Here is a 24,089-nt window from a genome sequence, read left to right as displayed (position 1 = left end):
ACACACACACACACACACACACACACACACACACACACACACACACAAGCATGCCTAGGCCTGTCCTCGGCTGTGAGCTTTGGAGAAGAGAAAGGATTGGTGATCCACAAAGACAATGAAAGCAACACATGAAGAGAGATCCTTTTCTTATTCCTTTTCATCTTGCCCAACAATCGTTATAAATAACACTTTGTGGTGTTGGTGTTTGTGAACGTACCCTCAAACATGAGGAGTAATAACAGAGAAAGAGTCCTTGTGTGAGAAAATCTCTCATTTCTGAGCTCCCCATCTTCCCCCACCATTTCACTGAATCCTTTCTCTCCAGTCATTAATTGAGGTCTAAAGATGTCAAGAGGTCCAAAAATCAAACGATAGTCCTCATGATGAATTTTATGCAAACCCTACAAAAATTGTGTGGTCATTGCACTTTGGGGTACTCACTCAGGCTAATGTCTTTAAAAGAGATAAAAAATAGGGACATTGGGGTATAAATTGAAAATTTCTTGAACTTATCCCATTCCTTATTGGTTGCTGTTTCTTTTTTTTTATTTAAAAAAAATAATATACATGCATTTTTTTCAAAGCAGATTTATAGCCCATTTGTAATTTATGATTTTAGAGAAATGCTTGTGGCACTCAGAGGTTAAGTGATTTGCCCTTATTATAAAGCAAGTAATGTGTTAAAAGCAGCTATTGAATGGCTCTCTTCTTCAAGCCAAGGCAGGCCTTCCCTCTATCACATGTCACTGCCTTCTTTAGTGGCAGAGCTAAATGCCCATTCACTCTTGCCCTTGCCTTCCAGATTGTCACTGGAAATGAACAAAATCCTTCTCCAATTTGTGTTAAAACAAAAGGCTAATGCTATATATAGCACCTGTTTTAAATTTGTTCTGATACATTTATTAAATGTAATCAAACGCTTAAAATGTGTAGATGTTAAAAACAGCAGGAAAATATTAAACTTTCAGTGGACAAATTTTGAGACATAATATATGTTTTATAGAGATTCCATTGAAATAGGACATGACCTCAGTGACATTCACAATTAGTTGCTAAGAGGCTAGATATATTCCAGAAGGAAAAGAAGTAAAATAACATAGCCTACCATATATGCTCTTTATTATGCTGCAATCAGATTCTAGGTTGCATTACACATCAGAATCCTATTGGCTTGAGAAATGCCAAACTTTTAGTTTCTTCTGTTCATCCCACATTTTCTTTTTTATTAGAAGCAAAGGAAGTTAATGGAAAATGTTGTTCTTTCTTGGATGAAGCGTGTTTCTCCCTCTATCACATACAGACACTTCTTTTTTTTTTCCCCACAGGGGTAAGCAGGTTCTTTCAACCGGGACACCATTTGAGAAGAACAAATTGTGAGAATACTTATAATTGAAGCATGCAACTAAAACCTCAGATACTGTTTAATGCCCTGGAAAGATGACTTTGAAAAATGGTTCCCACAGACTGAGAGTTTACTTGCCTTTCATAGACATGTAGTTTTAACTCCAGAGATGAGTTGGCTCCCTTCTTCACTAACAACTGGTGCCTCAGCACTTCATTCATGCAAGCCCAGGGTCCAATAACACCACACTAGACCTTGAAAAAATAAAATTTCCACTTTAATTCATGACATATTGTAGGTTAAATTATCTTATTGTAAACCCATGAGAAATCCGTGTTGATTTCCATTGGATGAGAATCTGGTTCAATACCTACAAGCTATTGAACAGGGGAAGTATGAGATCCTCCCTCGGGGAGGAACTCCTGTACCCTGGCACGGTAATGAACTCAGTGATCTAACTGGTCTTTTCTATTTGAAACAACTATGACTAATGCAGAATACCTCATCCTGGAAATTAGCACCAACCTCAGCTAAAAGTACTGCAAGTGAAGTATTTCAGGAGAATTGGATGCATTTAGACCTTAAATCAGTTGGCATAGTATGTATATTTTCTGAATCTTCAGCTGCAGCAGAAGAGAGGGATGTGTGTGATTTGGCAACCAGGCTGCTGACTTTATATCTTTTGATCCACAAACAGGGTTTTCTTCCCCTGGTTATTTTTGATACAATTACAGGACTTACATGCATTAAACAGAAACTAAGTGAAAATGTTAGTGTGTTGTACTTGGCAGGGAGGGGGGAAAAGTCCCTTTGAAATAGGGGTGAGAACAGAATTTGCTGTTCTACTATGAAGAGGTCTATAATATGATTAGAGCTAGAAAGTCCTGAATTTGGAATCAAGTTACTAGCTGTGTAATCTGGGTGGGTCACATAGCCTCTCTGAGGCTTAGTTTCCTCATTTGTAAGGTGGGAAAAATAATAGCCTCTCTATAGGGTTGTTATGGGGCTCAAATGAACTGATGTAAAACAAATGTTATGATTAGCATACTGAAGGCTGCCAGGTGGCATAGAAAGGAGAGTGTTGGACTTGGAATCAGGAAGACCTGAGTTCAGATTCTGCTTCAGACTTTTATTAGCATTGTGACCCTGGCCAAGTTTCTTGACCTCTCTTATCCTCAGTTTGCTAATCTTTTTTTTTTTTTTTTTGGAGGGGGAAAGGCAGGGCAATTAGGGTTGAGCAACTTGCCCAAGGTCACACGGCTAGTTTTTTGTGTTGTGTCTGAGGTTGGATTTGAACTCAGGTCCTCCTGACTCCAGGGACGGTGCTCTATTCACTGCACCACCTAGCTGCCCCAAGTTTGCTGATCTTTAAAATGGAGAAAGTTTATATTAGTAATATTATATTAAAATAGTGATTACCTCCCAGGGTTGTAGTTGGGCTAAATGAGATAATGTGCAAAGTGCTTAGCAAATGTTAAATGGCTCTATAAATGTTAGCTATTATTATTAGTAGGGCAGGTAGGTGGTGCAGTGGATAGAGTGCTGACCCAGAGTCAGAAATATCTGAGAAAGATCCAGGATCAGATATGTACTAGCTGTGTGACCCTGAGCAAGTCACTTAACCTCATTTGCCTCCGTTTCCTCATCTGTAAAATGAACTGGAGAAGGAAATGGCAAACCCCTCCAGTATCTTTGCCAAGAAAACCCCAAAATGAAGTCACAAAGAGTGGAGATGACTGAATAACAATAACATCATAATTAGTATTACTTTTCTAGATCATAACAAAGCATTTGATAGTCTCTCTTGCTATTGTGAAAAAGATGAAGAGAAGTGAGCTAGATAATAGAATAATTAAAATTATTCAGAACTAGGATGGCTAGGTGGCACAGTGAGTAGAGCACTGGCCCTGGAGTCAGGAGGACCTGAGTTCAAATCCAACCTCAAACACTTTACACTTATTAGCTGTGTGACCTTGGATAAGTCACTTAACCCCAATTGCCCTGCCTTCCCCCCTCCAAAAAAAAAAATTTAGAACTAGTTGACTGGTTAGACCCAATGAGTTGTCATTAGGGGTTTGTTATCAGCTATCATTCCAGTGGAGGTTCCACGAACTTGTGCCTGGTCCTGTGCTTCTTAATATATTTTTCAGTGACTTGGATGCAGACATGAATTGCCTGCTTAAAAGAAGTCAACGACGTGAAGCTGAGAGAGAGAATTAACCTGCTCTATAACGGAAACTATACTTGTTCCCATAGGGAAAAATTAGCAGCAAAGGGCAGAAGTTATAAAAAGACCTGATACAAGGAAAAACTGCCTGCCTAATGATTAGAGGTACTGTAGAATAGAAAAGTCTTTTGGGGGATCCTCTTCACTAGAAGTCTTTAAGGCATGGCTAGATAACCACTTGGTAGACCTGTTGGAGAGGGAATTTCTGTTCAGGTATGAGTTGGACTAGCTGGGCACTGATGTCCCAATCCAACTCTGAAGGTTTTTTTTTTTGATTCTGTATTATTTTAAATGGTATCCAACAGTATACTTTGGAAATATATTACCTACCAGGATCCCATGCTCTAACAAAGCATCTTTACCTCACATGTGCAAGCCATTTTCTTGCAGAAGCTAATTGACTCCTATAACATATAAAATGTTAGCGCTAATAGGAAGCTTAGAGATCATAAAATCCAGTGGCTTCATTTTACATGTGGAAAACCTGCAGCCCAGACAAACTAAATGTCTTATCTGAGGCCGTGCAGCTCATCGGCGACAGAGCAGAAACCTGAAGCCAGGTCTCTGGATTCAAAGTTGATTCCACTACCCTGCCTCCAAGAGAAGTCTCTGGCCAGGGAGTGATGAAATATTCCATAATGGAAGTAGCATATCTTCCCTAGAAAAGCCTTTTCTACTCTAATGACCCAAGTCATTTTAAGACTTCCATTTCTGACTGATTTCAAGATGAGCTAGCTGATAGCAGGCATAGAAGTTATATGTTAAAGAGACCACTTTTTCACATATAACATCTATGCCAGATTTCAATGAGCTCATCTTGAAACCTACTGACCCTTAGGAAGAAAAACCCAATCCTCGAGTCTTTAGGGAAGTTTAGCCTGGTCTCTGAGTGTTGTTTTATCTGTGCAGTGTTTCAGGAGTTTCTCAGAAGTATCTAAACCTCTATGCTTGTGAAATGAGCAGAAATAGTCATAGAAACATTCAGTTGAGCAGATTTTTTAGGCATGCTGCCTATGAACCTTAGCAAATGTGTTAGGATTACTCAATTTCAGGATGTGATAATTACTCTATAGTTGATGCCATTCCCTAAACTGATTTTAACTAAGAATAAAATGTACTTCCTTCATTTTTCCAATGCTCAGTCTCCTGTGTAATGGAAACAGTAGCAAACTCTGAAACAGGAGACCTTTGCTCAAGTCTCAGAGCTGCCATTTACTAGCTGGGTGACGTTGGGTGAGTCGCTTGACGCTGCCAAGTCTCAGTTTACTCATCTGTAAAATGAGGCTAGTGATACTTGCATTATCTATATCCTGGGATTACTATTGGGATCAGATAAGATAATGTACATACAGTACTTTATAAATTTAAGGCATTATAGAAATAGTCCCTCTGGCCTTACTGTGACTTTCTAGAAGATCTTACAAACACATCTGGCCTCTTTAAGCACAGCATTGAGACAGCTCATTCTTTTTTTTTTTTTTTTAGCATTTTCCTATAATGCTTAATACATATGCTAGCACATAGTAGGCGCTTAATAAATGTTTATTGATTGATTCCATTTCTGACTGTTGGTTCTGTTCCTGTGATACTGGGCCCTAGTAGGAAAGCTTTTGTCTTATCTTACTAGAAATCACCACATCACTTCCAAGCATGTCTGCTACTTACATTCTAAACGCCCTTTTTATCCCCCTCGCACCCTTCTTCTCCCCCTCCCATCAGAACTAGACTCTGCCTCCAAGATCCTAGGCTCTTATGGGAGATCTTTCACCACATGTTACCCGGAAACAGCATCATGCCACTTTTCTTAGGATACTTCACTTTCACACAACTTTTCTACCTTTGCTCTGTGGAATTCTTAAGGGAACTCTCTAAAAGCAAAGCCATGCACTACCTTATATGTGACAGTGGGGGGAAGGGATATAAGAAGCAGCGACTAGGTGGTGTAGTGGGTGGAGTCCTAGAGTCAGGAGGACCTGAGTTCAAATGTGACCTCAGACACTTACTAGCTGTGTGACCCTGGGCAAATCACTTAACCCCAATTATTTCCAACCACCAAAAAAAAACCAGAGCATCGTGCCACTTTTCTCAAGTTACTTCATTTTTACATCTACCTTTGGAATTCCTAAGGAAACTCTTTAAAAGCAAAGTTTTATACTACTGTGTGACTATGGAGAAAAGGAATATGAGGAACAGCATGGACGGTGGTGAACTGCCTAATTTGAAAATAATTGTTGAATTTTAAAATATTTCAGAGAAACTTTTTTTTTTGTCTTTTGGAGGGCAATCGGGGTTAAGCGACTTGCCCAAGGTCACACGGCTAGTTTTTGTGTTAAGCATCTGAGGTCAAATTTGAACTCAGGTCCTCCTGACTCCAGGGCCGGTGCTTTATAGAGAAACTTTCTTAAAAGCAAACAAACAAACTCTTGTATTATTGTCATGGAAAAGTAAGAAACCCAAAACTTAGGCCTCAGAACATTAAAAAAAAATGAAGACAGTCAGTCTTGCAAGAATCCATTCTTCACCACTGCCAGCAAGAGGTCATCTAGTGACCTTGGTGATTGACGCTGTCTGGCGAGGGGGAAACACCACCTCCCAAGGCAGCTCATTACACTTAGGAAGTTTTAACTGCTAGGAAGAATTTCATTACATCAAACAGAAATTTATCCTTGTGTGACTTTGCCCAGTTGTTCCTACTTTTGCCTTCTGAGGCCAAGGAGAACACGTCTAAGCTCTCTTCGCCTCTGAAAGTCACTCAGATATTTGAACACAGATCAAAAGTTCCCCATAAGTTTTTATTTTTCTCTCCTTGCTTAATATCCTCTGGAAGATAAATACAGAAAAAGCTAATGAATTACTGGACTGGCCTGATTCTTGTGGGTGAAAGAAATACACTTATATGTATGAATCTTTAAAAACAACCAATCAAATAAAAGGTTAAGATGATTGTCCCTCTTCCTACTCCCGGTGTCATCGAATATTAGAGCCAGAGGAGACTCAGAACACATCTAGGCCAATCCCCTGATTTTGCAGGTTGGGACACTGAGGTTCAGAGAGGAGGAGTAGTTCCTCAAAATCACACAGCTGGAATTGTAGCCCTGGTCCTCTGCTTTCTAACCCAAGACTCATTCCATGACACCATGTACTCTGAGTCTGGTTAATTTTAAAACTGGAAACTTCAGACTTGCCAAGGATTTAGTTCTCAAAAATGGGGCAAGCACATTTGACATGCTTTATGAAAATTGGGTCAAAAATAAATCTCTTAACTAGTTATGAAAGATTGAAAGTGGCATGCCAGCCATGCTTCATGTGAGTTTTTAGTTTTTTTGAGGGGGAGGGTTGTTCTTTCACTTTCAATTACTTCTAATGTTTTTAGCATTTTGTGAACTTCATTTCTTCCAACATGTCAAAGGTGTTTGTCTACACTAAGAACTAGCTTCACTGTAGGTTGAAAATCTGTTGTAAGAGAGTCATGTGGCTTCTGTCAGATTTTGGAACCAAGACAGCCAACTCGAGCTTACTCATTCTAGGAAAGGAGTAGAATCTCAGATTTCTGATGAAATGTTCTACAAAAGAAAAATGATTTTCTTACTCATTACTGTTTCCAGAGAATTTTTTTTCTGTCTTGGCATCAATCAGTCATTAACCAATCATTAAGCTGTCCTTTTAGATAGATAGTCATTTTAAAGACTAGTGAGCTTGGCTCACCTTTCTCTAATTAACCTAAGAAGAGCCTTAACAAAGTCAAAGGATATAAAAATAATTTTAAACATTAAATTAGAGGACAGTCTCTGACAAATGTGATATGGTTGAAAGAACACAAAGTCTTGGAGTTAGAAGACCTGACTTAGAGTCTCACCTCTACCACTAATTGTGTGATTGGGCACAAGTCACTGAACTTAAGACCTAGTTTCTCATCTGTAAAATGAGGGTAATTCAAGGATATGAAAGGTGACTGGGGCCATGGTACAGTAAGACAGAATCAGTTTGAATGTACGATTTAGCAGGCTACCAATTTCTAGAGCTCTATAAACAGCAAGGAATCTAGAAGAAGGATTTTGGTTCCTCGGGATGACAGACTGAAAATTGAGAGGATGTTGCTATTGTTGTTGATCTTTCATTTTCAGTGAGGTCCCATGACATCAAGAGGGTGATGTTTGACTTGCAAGTGAATTAGATTTAAGTGAGGCAGAGTTGTGCAAAGGCATCAGCCTCACTCTCTCCTCCAGAATCACCGGAATCCAATGGCAAGACAAAAGTCAAGTGACTGGTGATAGCCCAGTGAAAGGATGCATGGCTTAGTGGAATAATCCTTAGCTTTAGATTCAGAGGAGCTGGGTTTGAGTCCCAGCCCTCGCATTTTCCACTTGCTTCATCTTGGCTAGTCTCTTCATTCTCTGGAATTGAATTTCCTTACCTATAGAGTAAGTGGTCTATAAGAGCATTCCAACTCTAAAATCCCATGATCCTTTGAACTTCTGGGCCATATAGGCCAATCTGTACTTCACCAGGAATCCTCTCAATGGCGTCCTGACAAGTAGTGAATCCAGTCTTTGCTTGAGGACTTCTAATGAGAGGGAGGTCACCCTGCCTCTACCTCCCAAGGCAGCTCATTCTACTGGTAAACATTTTACTTAGCAGTTTTTCCTTACTAATGGCCTAAATCTACATCTCTGAATCTTCTGCCCATTGCTCTTAATGCTGCCCTCTTTGTAGCAGCTTCCATAGGTCATGTATGAATCAGAGCCAGCAAACATGAGTTCATTTGAATATTGAAGGTTGGTATATTAGGTAGCCCCCGGTATGATTTTATGGTTGGAGAAAGGGCCCTCTGTCCTCCAAAATAACTCTCTCAAATACTTGATAGTACTTTGGAGGAAGCAAAAATATGTGTAGAAAAGGCATCCGTATAGGGAGAAGACCTAGTCTGAAGCCTAGATTCTACTACTTACTAACCTTAGGCTTAATCTTTCAGCTTCAGTTTTTGCCTTTTGAAAATAGAGATAATCCTTACTATGTCTACCTGACAGGGCTGTTGTGAGGATTGAATTAAATAATGTATCTGGAGTATTTTGTGAGCTATAAATTAGCATATACATATAAGGGATTATTATTATTGAGAACATACTATATGAATTCTTGGTTTATCTTGCCCCATTTTGGTCATTTGGAATAAAACAGAATTAAGTGATGTCGAGCTGGGGATCACTGTTTGTCCATTTTATGAAGATAGCTGCATTCCTATCGGCAGAGCAAAGTTATTAAGTACCTACTGTGCTATGTCCTGAGAGATGTGAATTTTATATAACATGATCCCCATCCTCCTGGAGCTTACTGTCTAGTAGCGAGGTTAGGCAATTACAAGTACATCAGAGTAGTTCAAAACAAAGTGTTATGTGAAGAGAAATATCATTATGGCAGAGGGGGGGTGGGGTGGGATTTACAGAATAGGAAGGAATCCTGGTGGCAGACTAGATATTGTATGGGCACACAGTAGGTGCTTAATAAGGCAGATAGGTGTAATACAGTGGAAAAAACACTGTGTTTGGAGTCAAAAGTCCTGACTGTAAGTTCTGGGCAGCTGGGTGGCACAGTGGGTAGAATGCTGAGCCTGGAGTCAGGAAGACTCATCTTTGTGAGTTCAAATCCAGCCTCATACAACTTACTAGTTGTGTGACCCTCAACTCATCATCTGTAAAATGAGCTGAAGAAGGAAATAGTAAATCACTCCAGTGTCTTTACTAAGAAAACCCCGAATGGGGTCATGAAGAGTTGGACACAACTGAAGTGACTGAACGAACAGCTATATGACCTTGGTAAAGACTTTTAATCTTCTCTTACTCAACAAAGGAAGAATCAGTTTCCTACTTTCTAAAATAGGATTAACGCATGTGTAGCGGCAAGCACCCCAAGGGCGTCCTCAGGGTTTGCTGCTACCACAGGTTCTTGGATCTGCTTTGTTAAAGGAAAGCAACTCAAAATGGGTTAACAAGCTTACTTTAATCAGTCAGACATATATCGTTTACCTTGTTCAGGAGAAAAGGTCAGCACCCTGAACCTCAAAGTATACAGGCATAATTATCAAGACAGAAACATCAAGTAGACAGATTTCCAAACTGTCCAACCATTACATCCATACCCAGTCAACATCTGGGTTTCCACATTCTGGGTTTTTCAAAGCCGGGGGACTCTCAACAATGGCTTCCCAGAATTCAGATCAAATCACAGAACACTTCTCAAAGTGAGTCCCAAAACAAAGCTACACATCAGGGCTTATATAGCCTTCTCCTGGCTCAGCGAATGTAACAACCTTATTGACTCACTGGCCAATCAAGAAGTAGCTACTGAAAAACAAGCCTCCCCCACCCCAGGCTTCAGGTGCACATTAGCCTAGGGGCAGGGAAGATCTTTAAAATTTACATTCTTATTACATTAACAAAGGAAGAATCAGTTTCCTACTTTCTAAAATAGGATTAACGCATGCACTACTCATACCATAATTTTGTTGTGCAGATCACAGGATTTAAAGCTGGAAAAAAACTTTCGACATCATCTAGTCCATTGGTGCCAAAGTCAGATAAAAATGGAGAGACCACTAATTCATACATAAAGATCCCTGCAGTTTATATAGTGCTTTAGTTTTAAAATGCAATGTTGCGTATGTTTCTTTACATTTTTATTTATTTTGTTAAATATTTACCAGTTACATTTGAAGGTGGTTCACAATGCACTTGGCGCTGTTGCAAGCTGGACATTATGTCTGACACCTCTGTTTTAATCCAGTCTCCCATTCCACAAATGAGGGAAGGCCCCCAGAAGGGGAAGCACTAGCTCAAGATCACACAACTAATAAGATGCAGAAATAGGATTTGAATTTGGGTTCTTTGACTTGAGTCAGTGGTCTTTAAATCTTACTGCCTTTATCATGTGAGATGATGAATGCAAAGTAACTATGGACTTTGTAATAGAAATTTTCAAGTCTATAACCAGAGTTAAGGCATAGAATACAGACATCTTGGAGAGAGAGGGCTGTGGCTGAAATTCACCCTAAGTTATCAATGGTCTCTTACATCTTATTGGGATATCAGATTTTGATAGGAGGAAGATATGGAACACTTAGAAGGGGAGGGAGAGGAACAGACTCTGGAAGAGGGTCTTCAGGACCAAAGTTCATAGTCTTTTTTTTTCTTGTTACAAACACTGCTTTTATTTGGATTGCTGATGCTGCCCCTAAAATGTCTTGAAAATATAAACATAGAGCACAGCGGCTCCCAGCAACTTTCTTGTTTATTTCAAGAAGCTTGGAGCTGAAATCAGTGTTTGCAGAAATGCCAGTATTATATCAAGAGCGTTGCTGGGGTTCAGTGAATTTTCTTTAATGATGCTTATATGCAACTTAGCTGCTTTCTCTTCTTTTCCTATTAATTGTCCCAAGAATTCCTCCGGAAGTGGCACTCCTCTTCTGTGGTTAGAAGGATAGGGAGGAATTATGGCTCAGTGGAAAGAGTGATGAACTTTCCTAATGTACCTGGAGTCATGAGTTTGAATCCTGGCTCTACCCTAGGGCAGGGGTGGAGAACTTGCAGCCTTGAGGCCACATGGGACTCTCTAGGTCCTTAGTGCAGCCCTTTGACTGAATCCAAATTTCACGTAACAAATCCCTGCAATCAAAGGGCTTCACTTGAGGACCTAGAGGGTCCCATGTGGTCTCAAGACCACAAGTTTCCCCCGCCCCCAGGCCTTACCACCTGTGTGACCTTACCGCCTGTGGGGAAGTCACATAATTTCTCTAGATCCCCATTTGCTCCTATGTAAAATGAGTGAATTGGACTAGATGACCTTTGGGGCCCCTTCCAGATCTTGATCTATGATCCTATGAATACACATTCCCTGACATTTCTATATTCATGGGAATTAGTGTTTTCAGGAAAGGATGAAAAATATTTATCAAATTTTTGAGTTATTTGTGTGAATTAATATTATGATTTCACCCTTGTGGATCCTTCTTCCAATCCATCCATAGGTTTTTTCCTGTTTGACTCTGGTTCAGGTCTTCCCACATATTCTCCACTGGAAGTCCACCATAGGTATTTAAGGCTGTCTTCTAATTCTCTCATCCTTGGACCTTGTGTGGATACTCCACCAAATGTCCATCGGTTCAATTCAAGAAGCCTCCTATGTGCCAGGCACTCTGGAAACAAAGACAACAAATATGCCCTACCTTCTAGGAACTTATATTCTACTGGGATGATAATGGAGAGATATAGCCTGTATGTTCAGTTGTGTCCAACTCTTCCTGATCCTATGGACCATAATGGCACAAGTTTTCTCGGCAAAGATACTAGGGTAGTTTGCTGTTTCCTTCTCTAGTGGATTAAGGCAAACAGAGGTTAAGAGACTTGCCCAAGGTCACACAGCTAGCATCTAAAACTGAATTTGAACTCAGGTCTTCTTGACTCCAGACCCAGCACTATCTCCACTGAGTCACCTGCCTGCCTAGATATAAAATGTATCCAGATAAATAAACTGGAAATATGTATAAAATAAACAGTAAGATCATAAGGGTAATGGTACTAACAACAAGAAGATAAGGAAAGGCCTCAGGTAGGTGATATATGAGCCGTGCTTTGAAAGAAAATAGGGATTCTAAGAATCAGGGGCGGCAGGGTGGGCATTCTTGGCCTAGGGGAGAACTTGTACAAAAAACATAGAGTGTCATGTATGATGAGCAGCAGGAAGGTCATTCATCCCTTGTTATTACCACCTGGCTACCCCACCTTCTTTTCTCTCCATAAGCTTCTCTGGTGATATCCTTTACAATATGGATTAATGATTTCCAAATCTAACATAGTCAGTAATAAAGGTGGTAGTCTCAAAAATAAATCTGGGAAATGATATGTACAGAACCCCAGTCTAATGAATAAACTGAGCACATATGTAACCAAGGACATATTTGTTTTCTTTTTCTTCTGGAAAAGGGCTACATGATGGAAAACCGGATCTCAGGCTTAAAATGTGACTCAGACGTGTTTGTGACCTTTGAAGGAGACAATGTGGTCATGCTACAGGTAAGGTTCAAACAGTGCTCATTTCTCATAAGTTGTCCAACTTGAGAACAAAGAGTTCCCCAGACCAGAGGCATTTCTTGTGTTTCATCTCTCTGGGATTTTGTCATTGCGCTTGGCAAGTTCTAGCCCAAGCACCATTTGATTTTTACAGTATGTGATGGTGGATTAGGGCTGTTCTCTTCCAGCTGATCTTTTGATGTTGAATTAGATCCACTTGTGTTGGGAAAACTGCTTGTGCTGCATCTCCAGGCACATTCTCTGGGCACCAAAATAATTCCCTGAGAGTTTGTCAGGCACTTCTGCAAGGTGATTAGAGCTCAGTTACATACACAGAAACAGTAAACTACTAATTGGTTCCCTAGTGGCAAAACCAAGTGAATTTAGCTTCCAGAGGGAGCTACTGTTTTTAAAAAAAAAAAAAAAGCTTCATTAATTTGGCCTGAATTAATTCAGAATTTGTGACAATTTGACCTGTGTGGAGCTGCTTTATCTGTGAAGACAAGAGTTCATGAATAAACATGACTTTAGGAAGTATAGGGTCCTGGAAAAGAATGCTGGACTTAGAATCAAAGGATCTGGGTTTGAATCCTACCTCTGCCAGTCTCCCTGTGAATGATTTTGGGTAAACCCCAGGGTCTCCATGTTTTTTTTTTTCATCAGTAAAATGAGAGAGTAGATTAGATGGACTTTGAATGTCCTTTCCAGTTCTGCATCTGTGATCCAATTGCTCTGTGACTGATGCATTACAGTAACTGAGCTTGGATTTATGACGTTGTGAATTGTGATGAGAAGCTAGTGAGGCGCCATGATGCCTAAATTGGATGTTTGTGTTGTAAAGCTCTGGTTCATGGTCATCATGAAATGGCCTTTCAATGTGATCAGAGTCCTAGCCTAAGCCATTCTTACCACTAGCATGAAAAGAAAACCCAGAGAAAAACTGGGGAAAACTCACCCTGCCTGAAATATTGACGTTATATGTAGGGGCCTGGGAAAGCAACAGAAAGTACTGGAAGTCTTCTCTTTGAACCACTGTGATGGCATTTTGTAATTACTGAGATGTGGTGGGAAAGCAAAAATGATTTGGACTCTGGGCTAAAGGAGAGAAGAAAACCAAGTAATGCTCCCATATATAGAATATCTATCTATCTATCTATCTATCTATCTATCTATCTATCTATCTATCTATCTATCTATATCTATATCTATATATATATATATATATGTCTAGGTGAGCTTCAAGGCCTAGAAAGTAGAAAATGGGTAGTGGATAGATTGTGTGTGGATTAAGGTTAAAAAGAAAAAGAATAAGAAAAGAAAAGCACTTTTATGTTAAATTATCATTATTATTATTAACAATGATAATAATAACTAACCTTTATGTAGTGCTTTAACTTTGTAAAGTACTTTACAAATGTATCTTATTTGAGCCTCACAATAAGCCTATGAGGTAAGTCCTACAATTACTATTCTTCCCATTTTATAGATGAGAAAACAGGTTGAGAAAGGTTATCGGTGAGTTGTAGTAGACAGAGTACAGTATTTAGAATCTGAGGACCTAGGTTCATATCCTTTCTCTTCCAGTGACCTAAGGGAAATTGTTTAATCTTTCTCATCTATAAAATGAGGGGATTGTTTTAGATAGCTCTTCTCAGCTAAGGTCCTACCTTCCTTCTGTGCCTCTCCTAGTTCTTCTTAATCTTAGTGCCTTCCCTCTGAGATTACCCTCCATTTGCACTGTATGTGTCTTGTTTGTGCATAGTCATTTGCACGCTATTTCCCCCATTAGACTGTAAGCTTCTTGAAGACAGGGACTCGTTTGCCTTTCTTTATATCCCTAGTGCTTCGCATAATGCCCGGCACATAGTAAGTGCTTGATAAATGCTTATTGACTTGACTTAAAGGTTCTTTTTTGTTCTAAATCTACTATCTATTGACTTTCCAAGGGTGATGCAGCTAATAAGTGTCTTAGGTGGGCTTCAAATTAATTTCTTCCCATGTAGATCTGTCCATGTCACCTTCTTGCTCAGAACTCTAGTGGCTGCCTATTAACTCCCAGATCAAGTCTTTTGGTTGACATTTTGTTTATAATCATGCCCCCTTCCTATATTTCCAGTCCTAGACTTTAATCTCTTCCATATACTTTATGAACCAGCAGCATTGACCTATTCACATTTCCTCAAATGCAGCACACTATGTCTTGTTGCTATGTTTTTTCCCTGGCTGGCTATCATAACTAGGATGCCCTGACCTTAATTTCTCTGGGTTCCTTTAAGACCTGTCAGCCCAAGGGTCTATCATTTGCAGTAGCCAGTTGCCCCAGCTACTGAAGCTTCTTACTCCTCAGATGCCTTACATCAACTCTGTATGTATTTTTTGTGTACTCATTTATGTTGTCTCTTCTATTAGAATGTAAGCTCCTTATGGGTAGGGACTATTTTTTAGCTTTCTTTGTATCCTCCATGCTTAGTAGGAGGAGTATTTAATGTACAGTTGTTGACTGGCTGACATGGAAAGGCTTAGTTTTATTTAAAGCATTGAACAATTTTCTAAAGGCAGTCTCTCCCCCTCTTCAATTCTGGGCCCAGCTTATGAGCAGTGTCCATCCAAAATACTGATGGGTCTGCTTGATATGCTCTCCATCCAATTGCAAACTATAGTCTGGACAACAGGCATTCTTTATCCACTTGGTTTTTCCAGAGTGGATTTTCATTTTCATATTTTTCTTATTTATTTTGTCCTCTTATCTCCAGCATAGTGATATACATACTAATTGCTTAATAAAATTCTTGTTGGATAAGATGGAACAATTAGGTCAACCTCTTGAAATTAGTATTTTTTGTTGATATATGTGATTTCATTCATATAGGAATTTCCTGGTATGGATACTCCCTCTGCTCATACAATGAGCAATTCATCAATAACCAGTAATCTTAAAGAGTTCCTATGGACGGTGAGAGATTTATAGAACTTACCATGCTCATACAGCTAATCTGGGCCAGAGACACGACATGAATTCCTATCTTCCTGACTGCAAGCTCGGCCCTCTGTTTGCTGTGCCACACTGGCTGCCTCTTGGGGTAATTCTGGATAGCTTTTTGGAGGCTCTGTGCTATTCTGGGGCTTGATGCAGTCAATATTAGATCCACAAATAGGAGCAATGGGAGTACCTCACCATCTAGAGGAAATCCCTCTTCCCTTGGGACTCCACACTGGCTATGCCCTGTGACGATGGCAAACACCTTTGGCAAGCATGTCTCTTTATTTATTTATTGCTTTACATTAAGAGTCAGAGAGTTGTGTAAGAAAGATATCTCTGTCATGCCATTTTTTCAAGGAATCTTGTATGATTTTTGACATGTATGGCAAACACCTCATTGGGGAACCTGCATGGTGGTGTTCTCTACTGAATCAATCTACAAACAGTAAACATAGTGGGATTTTATTCTCCATTCTCAGAAGTAATTAGGGGACTATATAAGGATCTCTTCTGTATATTATAAGCTTCTCTGTCCCATTTCTCAAATCTGCTCTATATGCTTGAGTTGATTATTCTCATAAAAATTATGTAGAGATTTTAAAGTAGGTATATGGCTGAATATGGTTATCAATTATCTCTCAATCACTTTTCTGTAAAGATAATGTCAAATTTTATCCAAACCTCTGGTTTCCTCCCACTTCTTTAGTTTAAAATATTTGGAGAAGCCATTCTTCTAGATCCACAAAATGACTTTTCTTCCAGAGTGGACCTTCTGGGGGGGGGGGAGGGGGCGGCTAGGTGGCGGCTAGGTGGCGCAGTGAGTAAAACGTTGGCCCCGGAGTCAGGAGGACCTGAGTTCGGTTCCAGCCCCAGACACTTAACACCCACACAAAAATAAAAAAACTAGCCGTGTAACCTTGGGCAAGTTACTTAACCCCAATTGCCCGCCAAAAGGCAAAAAAAACCCAAAAACAAACAAACAAAAAAAACCAGAGTGGACCTTCTCTGGGTTTAATTGGTCCCATCCTGCTACTCTTCTCAGCTTTGTTTTCTTCAGTATTATTTCCATTTCATCAGGTAGAAAATCAGGGACTATGATAGTAAGAGTTCAAATGCTAGACGACCACTGTTACTGATAGAGAAAAGGATTTGTTGTAGAAGTTGTTTTTTTTATAATTTGTCATGTCTTTGTTCTCTTTCTCATAAATGCCCTTAGAATGATTTTGCTTTGTTGGTCCCCTCTATAGCTACTCACTGTTTATGAGACAAAACCATTCATGATCTTTTATCATCCTCCTCTCTAAAGTGTTACAAATTAGCGGATATTTTATGTAATCCTTTGTGGTTCGTCTTCCAATTTGGAAAGGAGATCATGTGTATTCTGACTAAGGCCTCTAGTTCTTTGAAGCTCATTGTTGTAATGATTATGTCAGTTAAACTTTCATAAGATATGATGGTAGTCAGTGTCAATGTGTGTTCTTTTATCCAGTTCTCATTTTTTGCATCCATAAATCATTTAAATAGGTCATTTGAGTTGCCTCAAGTGTAAACCTAATCTCACTTTTATTCTTCTAATCTATAATTCTTATTTTGCTTTAACAGGTTGGTAGTCTGACTATACACAGATAGTAAATTGAAAAATGACCCTCAAATCAGTAATCAATTGTTTCCTGTTGGAATGTAATCAGTTTCATTTTTTGTGACTTTTTTAGTGGTTACCAGGTCTCATGCCTCCTATTAAAGAAAGTATTCATGATTTATAGACATTTGGCTGTGGGACAATCCAGAAGCTATTGGAATGATTTTTTCCCCCTTTTCTTATTGCTGAATCACGTTTTCCAACATATTTTCACCGTTATCTCCTGTGCCCATATTTGCATTGGAATCACCAGATATTAAGGTATATTTTGGTTTAATTTGGATGGTCTTATTGATTTCTTCACAGAATTTCTCTACCTTCTCATCCTTTGTAAAAGCAGTGGTATAATCTTTTGGGTTTCTCCCTCCATCAACTTTCATCCCAGTACTCTTTAAAACCATGCTTGCCTGGACTGGTTCCCTAGCTTTCTTGTCAAGAAAATACCATACTAACATAGAGTGCTACCCACAACCTTTTATCTATTTTTTTAAATAAGGGTTACCCTTCCAGAGCTGTAGGGCAGTTTCATTTTACCAAATCTTAGTGAAACCAATAGGGGCAAATTTGCCTTCTTGCATTAAGATTCATTATTCCTCTTGCTTTTTGCCTAAGCTTTGAATATTTGTGTATAAACATGTGAGACTGTGAGTTTTACTTGTCTTCTTTCTTAGATTTTTTCCTCTTTGAAATTCTGAGTGTCTCAACTATTCTTCTTCTTACTTCACTGAATATAACTTGGGATATATGTGTAGTCTGTCTTTTCATTTCCCCATGCCTTTGACTTTACTACCCTTTTAATTAAATGTTCAAGATTCCCAGAAAATATATCCTTTGTAAGGAAGGTATATTTGTAGCAGCAAGTACCCCAAATGTCCTCAGGGTTTGCCGCCACCACAGGTTCTTGGATCTGCTTTGTTAAAGGAAAGCAACTCAAAATGGGTTAACAAGCTTACTTTAATCAGTCAGACATATATCATTTACCTTGTTCAGGGGAAAAAGGTCAGCACCCCAAACTTCAAAATATACAGACAGAATTATCAAGACATTAACATATCAAGTAGACAGCTTTCCAAACTGTCCAACCATTACATCCATACCCAGTCAACATCTGGGTTTCCACATCTGGGTTTTTCAAAGCCGGGGGACTCTCAATAACGGCTTCCCATAATTCAGATCAAATCACAGAACACTTCTCAAAGTGAGTCCCAAAACAAAGCTACACATCAGCCTTATATAGCCTTCTCCTGGCTCAGAGAATGTAACAACCTTATTGACTCACTGGCCAATCAAGAAGTATCTACTGAAAAACAAGCCTCCCACCCCAGGCTTCAGGTGCACTTTAGCCTAGGGGCAGGGAAGATCTTCCAAATTTGCATTCCCATTACAATATTCCATCCCTGGTCAGAAACCAACCATTCCTGCTTTTCAAGCTATGATTTGGCTATTCAAATCTTATTCTCAGATACTATCTACTTTGTCAGGAGTTCAATTTCCAAGTTGCCCAAGTGGCTAAAGTAAGATTAAAGATTCAATTTGCTTCTGTACAAGCTTTTTGTCACATAAAGGTATAACCCCAAAAAATGTTGCCCCCTTATCCAATGACATCATTAAACACCTCATAGCTAAATTACATTGAAAACGTACAGAGTCCTGCTATAATATTTCAAGGCCCATCGCTTATTATAACAAATCAGACCCTGCTCACCGTAGCATGGAGTCCTCTTGTTTGCTATGGGTATTGTGTTGGTTTGTTGCTGTTGTTTTTATGGCAAACTAACTGATAAGGCAATTGAAAAAGATTGATTAGATATAAAGACAAAAATGAAATAATTCTTGCCCTATGCCAAGGTGGCTATATTACTTTTATCATTGTTATTTGTGTCCATGTCTTGTTTCACTTACAAGTTTGTAAGCTCCCCATAGGTAATTTTTCTTATTTAGCTTTTGATCCCTCTCTGCATCTAAACACAATAACTTGAACATTGCGGGTATTGAAGGAATTAAATGAAGATACTTAGATCACTTTCTTTGTCTAGAACAGAGGAACCCAAACTTATTTGGCTTACTGCCCTCTTTAAAAAAAAAAAATTACTCAAGCAGTGTGAGGAAGAGGAGACAGGAGCGACCCCCCGACCGGCCCCCGCCACCGCTGCAACCCACGCCCAGACTCTGCTGCTGTCATTGCTCCTGCCCCTCCACCATCACCACCATGCCCAAGAGAAAGGCAGAAGGCAATGCTAACGGAGACAAGACCAAGGTGAAGGACGAACTACAGAGGACATTGGCGCGGTTATCTGCTAAACCTGCTCCTCCAAAGCCAGAACCCAAACCCAAAAAGGCACCTGCAAAGAAAGGAGAGAAGTTACCTAAAGGGAAAAAGGGAAAGGCTGACTCCAGTAAGGATGGGAACAACCCTGCAGAGAATGGAGATGCCAAAACAGACCAGGCACAGAAAGCTGAAGGTTCAGGAGATGCCAAGTGAATTGTGTGAATTTTTGATAACTGTGTACTTCTGGTGACTGTACAGTTTGAAATGCTATTTTTTATCAAGTTTTATAAAAATGCAGAATTTTGTTTTACTTTTTTTTAAAGCTATGTTGTTAGCACACAGAACGCTTTGTTGTTGTTTTGGGGGAATGGGGCAGATATTACAGATAGGATGTCTCAGAAGTTGGGCTGAAATGGATGGGGATTTCTTCCCCTTCTGGTTTTTGAGAGGACTTCTCTTGAATACCAAGAGGAGGTTCACACACGCACACACACCCCAGATACATGGATATGAACACTGATACCCTCAGCTTGTCTGGTGGGGGTAGGAGTGGATAACTTAAAAAATTTGTACTTCTTCCCTGTCTGCCATAAGCATTAGCTTGACTCCTCCAAACCCAGGGGCCTATCAGGACCTGCCCCTACTTCCCTCCTTTCTCCTATCCCCAAATCAATTGTGTTGGATACCAGTCTTTCAGGTGATCTGGACTTGAATTATGGCCCTGAGGAGGCCTCCCCAAAAGAGCCAAAGTTCCTTTCATATTGGGGATCTTTTCCAATTAAGAATTCTGCAGTTTTTATTTCATTTCCTCAAAGTTAGGGTAGGCTCATGAAAAGTTGTTACACAACATACGCTCAATGTGAAAGTGTACACCCTCACTCTAAACTTTCCCTGTTTAAAGTGTAAAATAAAGACTCTGAATTGGGTTTTATAGTGACTTTATGTTTTTGGTAGTCCATGGAGGAGGGGAGTGTGAAAGTTGTTGCCGATCATAGCCCATGTCCTGCCTGAATTACCATGATTGTTTATGAAAAGTATCTTTAGTAAAGCTGGATACAGTTTGGCTTGGAAAAAAAACATTACTCAGCACTCCCCTGGAAATCTACTTTCTTTAACCCTTTAATGTTTTTAAAATTTGTGTCATTTCAAAAAAAATATATATATATTTTAAAATTGTGCATCTTAAATGTAATAATTTATTGTAAGTTTGTGGTTTTTTCTGCATTGAAATTTTGATGATGTAATATTGCATCATGTAATTGTATAGTATTGTATTATAAAAAGTCATTACATGCACATATTTCTGCTGATGCATACTGGACTTCCTGACAATGTGCCATACTACCAATACTTACTTGTTAAGATCTGTTGGCTAACTTGACCACTGATCAGTTATAACTTAAATTTTGTGTGTTTATTTGGAAAATAATGTAACCACTATGACTTTAACTCTTTTACACAACAAATGAAACATATATGGACAGTTTTTCAAAATTTTCTTATCTTTTCTTCTTTCCTTATGCCTCCACTGTACCCTCATTTTTATTTAACACCCCACAATTGCACCTGAGGCTACTATCACCCTCTGGATCATTCCAGCACCCTCCAGGGCTGGTATTGCCCACTTTGGGAACCCATGGTCTAGAAGAAGAAATTGGGAAATTTTGGCCTGCACGAAACTACAAATATAGAAGCCACAGCTCGCTGGGTTTCATTTGATGCTCTGTAGAACTTTATGCTTTGGGGTGGCTAAGTGGCACAGTGAGTAAAGTGCTGGCCCTGGAGTCAGGAGGACCTGAGTTTGGTTCCAGCCTCAGACACTTAACACCCACACACAAAAAAACTAGCTGTGTAACCTTGGGCAAGTTACTTAACCCCAACCTCCCTCCAAAAGGCAAAAAAAAAAAAAGAACTTTATGCTTTGATTCAATTTATTCCCTGGCTTAATGCTTCAGTCAAATATTCATCTTAAATGGCTGAACTTTGTAAAATTGTGTTAGCTCCTTGTAAACCTGTTGGGCTCTAACCTTACTATTGATGCTTAGAAACAGTCAACTTTGGGGGAAGCTAGATAGAGCAGTTGATAGAGCACCAGCCCTGGAGTCAGTAGGATCTGAGTGAGACTTATTAGCTGTGTGATCCTGAGCAAGTCACTTAACCCTAATTGCCTCCAAAAAAAGAAAGAGTCAACTTTGAATTCTAAAAATAAAATAAACTTTGGGTTCTAGGAAGGATAGCTAACATACTGGATGGCAGACAAGATTAAAAAATATTTTGTCAGGCTATCACACTGGGGTCAAATGTTAAAAAAAAAATGTAATTGAATAAGACTAAATATTCAATCTTAACCTTGATTTCAAATCAACTTGGTTGGTATCAGATGAGTGAGGCATGGCTAGATAGCAGTTGCTTTGAAAAAGATCTAGGGGTTTTAGTGGACCATCAATTCAATATGATTCAGCAGACAAAAATTTTAGTGCAATCTTAGATTGAATTAAGAGAAACATGGTGGCCAGGAATAAGGAATTGTACTCTACCCTGATAAGAGCACATTTGATGTATTATATTTTATTTTGTACAACACATTATTTTTCAAGTTTGGAGCTTTTTTCTTATTTAATATATTTTATGTTTCCCCAATTACATGTTAAAACTATTTTTAACATTTGGGTTTTTTTTAAAGTTGTGAGTTCCAAACTTTATCTTTTCCTCCCTTCTTTCACTCCCTCCTCCCTGAGATTGTGAGTAATTATATATAGGTTATACATGTGCAATCATGTAAAACACTTCCATATTAATCATTTTGTATAAGAAGACTCCAATAAAAGAAAAAGAACAAAAGAAAGAAAGTGAAAAATAGCATGCTTCACTCTGTATTCAAACAATATCAGTTCTTTCTCTAGAGGTGGATAGTATGCTTCATCATTAATTCTTTGGGATTGTCTTGGATCCTTGTATTGCTGAGAATAGCTAAATCATTCACTTTGCATTCATGTAAGTCTTTCCAGGTTTTTCTGAAATCATTCTGCTTGTCATTTTTTATAGCACAATAATTCCATTAGAGTCATATACTATGGTTTTTTTTAACCATTCCCCAGTTGATGGGTATCCCTTTGATTTCTAATTTTTAGTCACCACAAAAAGAGCTGCTATGAATATTTTTTGTACAACACATTTTAAAGAAGGAATTTGATTGATAAGTTGGAGTGAATCCAAAGGAGATCAACCAGTGTGATAAAGTCCTTAGCTCATGACTTTGGAATATTGGTTGAAATAATTGAAGATGCTTAGCCAGGAGAAGAGACAGCTTATAGCATAATTATCTTCAAGTATTGGAAAGGCTGACACAAGAAAACAATATTAGATAGACTTGCTATATTTACTTCCCTCCCTCCCCGCCAAACCCTAATTCCCTCCAGAACTAGAAGCAAATAGTGCAAGTTATTAAGAGACAAGTTTAGGTTTGAGTTAAGAAAAATTTTCTTAACTATTAGAACTATCAGAAAAGATAATGGGTGGCCATGGGAGGTAGTGAGTTCTCATTCACTGGAGGTCTTCAAAGGCTGGATGACCATTTGTCATTTATGTGTAGAGGGAATCTCTAGGAGCAGCTAGGTAGGTGGTACAATGGATAGATTGCTGGTTCTGGAGTCAGAAAGACCTGAGTTCAAATATGGCCTTGGACAGTTACTGGCTATGTGGCCTTGGGGCAAGACACTTAACCTCTCTTTGCCTCAGTTTCTTCAACTATAAAATGAGGAAGCACCTACCTTACAGGGTTGTGAGGATCAAACAAGATAATATTTATAAATCACCCAAAACAATGACAGGCTTATAGTAGGTGCTATATAGATACATATTTTCTTCCCCTACCCATCCAAAAATCTGGGCTTGCTATTCTATGAAATAGTCTAGGCAATACAAACCTACAGTACTCACACTACTATTGATCTCCTGACTCATCTTCATTATAATAGGAGGTGCATCCACATTTGGTGAATTTTCCTTAGGATTTTGTTATTTTTTCCTCATCTCATTTACTCATAATTGTTCACACATTTTGTGATGACTTTCCCTATTTCTCTTTCCTCACTTTTCTGATTAAGCTTTGTAATGATTTGAGTGAAAGGCAGCATGGTATCATGGAGAAAGGGTCACCCTTGGTAGCAGGAAGGTCTTGGTTCAAGTGCTGCTTAGAACAGGTTATGTGACCTTGGGCAAATCACTTAATGTCTCAGTGTCCCAGATAATTGTTTAAGATGTGACAAATGACAGAGTGTGCTGATTTACATTTATAGAGTTCCTCACAAGAAACTCCTCATACCATTGACATCAGGTCCAGTTTAAAAAAAAAAGATCTAAGTGCTATTCACAATAATGTGAAGTATTTTCCATCAGTAAATCCTTCTGAAGTATCTCTTCATGGAGTAAAGGTGATTCTAGGCTCCCAAGGCTATGCCAGTGGAATGCAAGCCAGAGGGTTCTACCAAGCTAGAAATGCTTCAAGTAGAGACCCCTCTCATACACACACACACACACACACACACACACACACACACACACACACACA

General features: G+C 39.1%; 1 protein-coding gene and 1 pseudogene across 1 annotated transcript in view; both read left to right on the top strand.

Annotated features, from left to right (window-relative positions):
• Window positions 1–24,089, top strand: part of ACOXL (acyl-CoA oxidase like) — a 553,504-nt gene that overhangs the window by 359,277 nt on the left and 170,138 nt on the right. The window contains exon 13 of the mRNA XM_069075565.1: window positions 12,545–12,634. Coding sequence (XP_068931666.1) covers window positions 12,545–12,634 — 90 coding nt within the window. The remainder of the gene's footprint in view (window positions 1–12,544; window positions 12,635–24,089) is intronic.
• On the top strand, window positions 19,447–20,596 carry LOC138151802 (non-histone chromosomal protein HMG-17 pseudogene; annotated as a pseudogene).

The sequence above is a fragment of the Petaurus breviceps genome, unplaced genomic scaffold, assembly GCF_028583685.1.
Source record: "Petaurus breviceps papuanus isolate PSGF00001 unplaced genomic scaffold, PetGlider_PUasm1.0 90919, whole genome shotgun sequence".
NCBI lineage: Eukaryota > Metazoa > Chordata > Mammalia > Diprotodontia > Petauridae > Petaurus > Petaurus breviceps.
The sequence above is the reverse complement of the archived record's forward strand: the minus strand, read 5'-3'. Positions and strand labels throughout refer to the sequence as shown.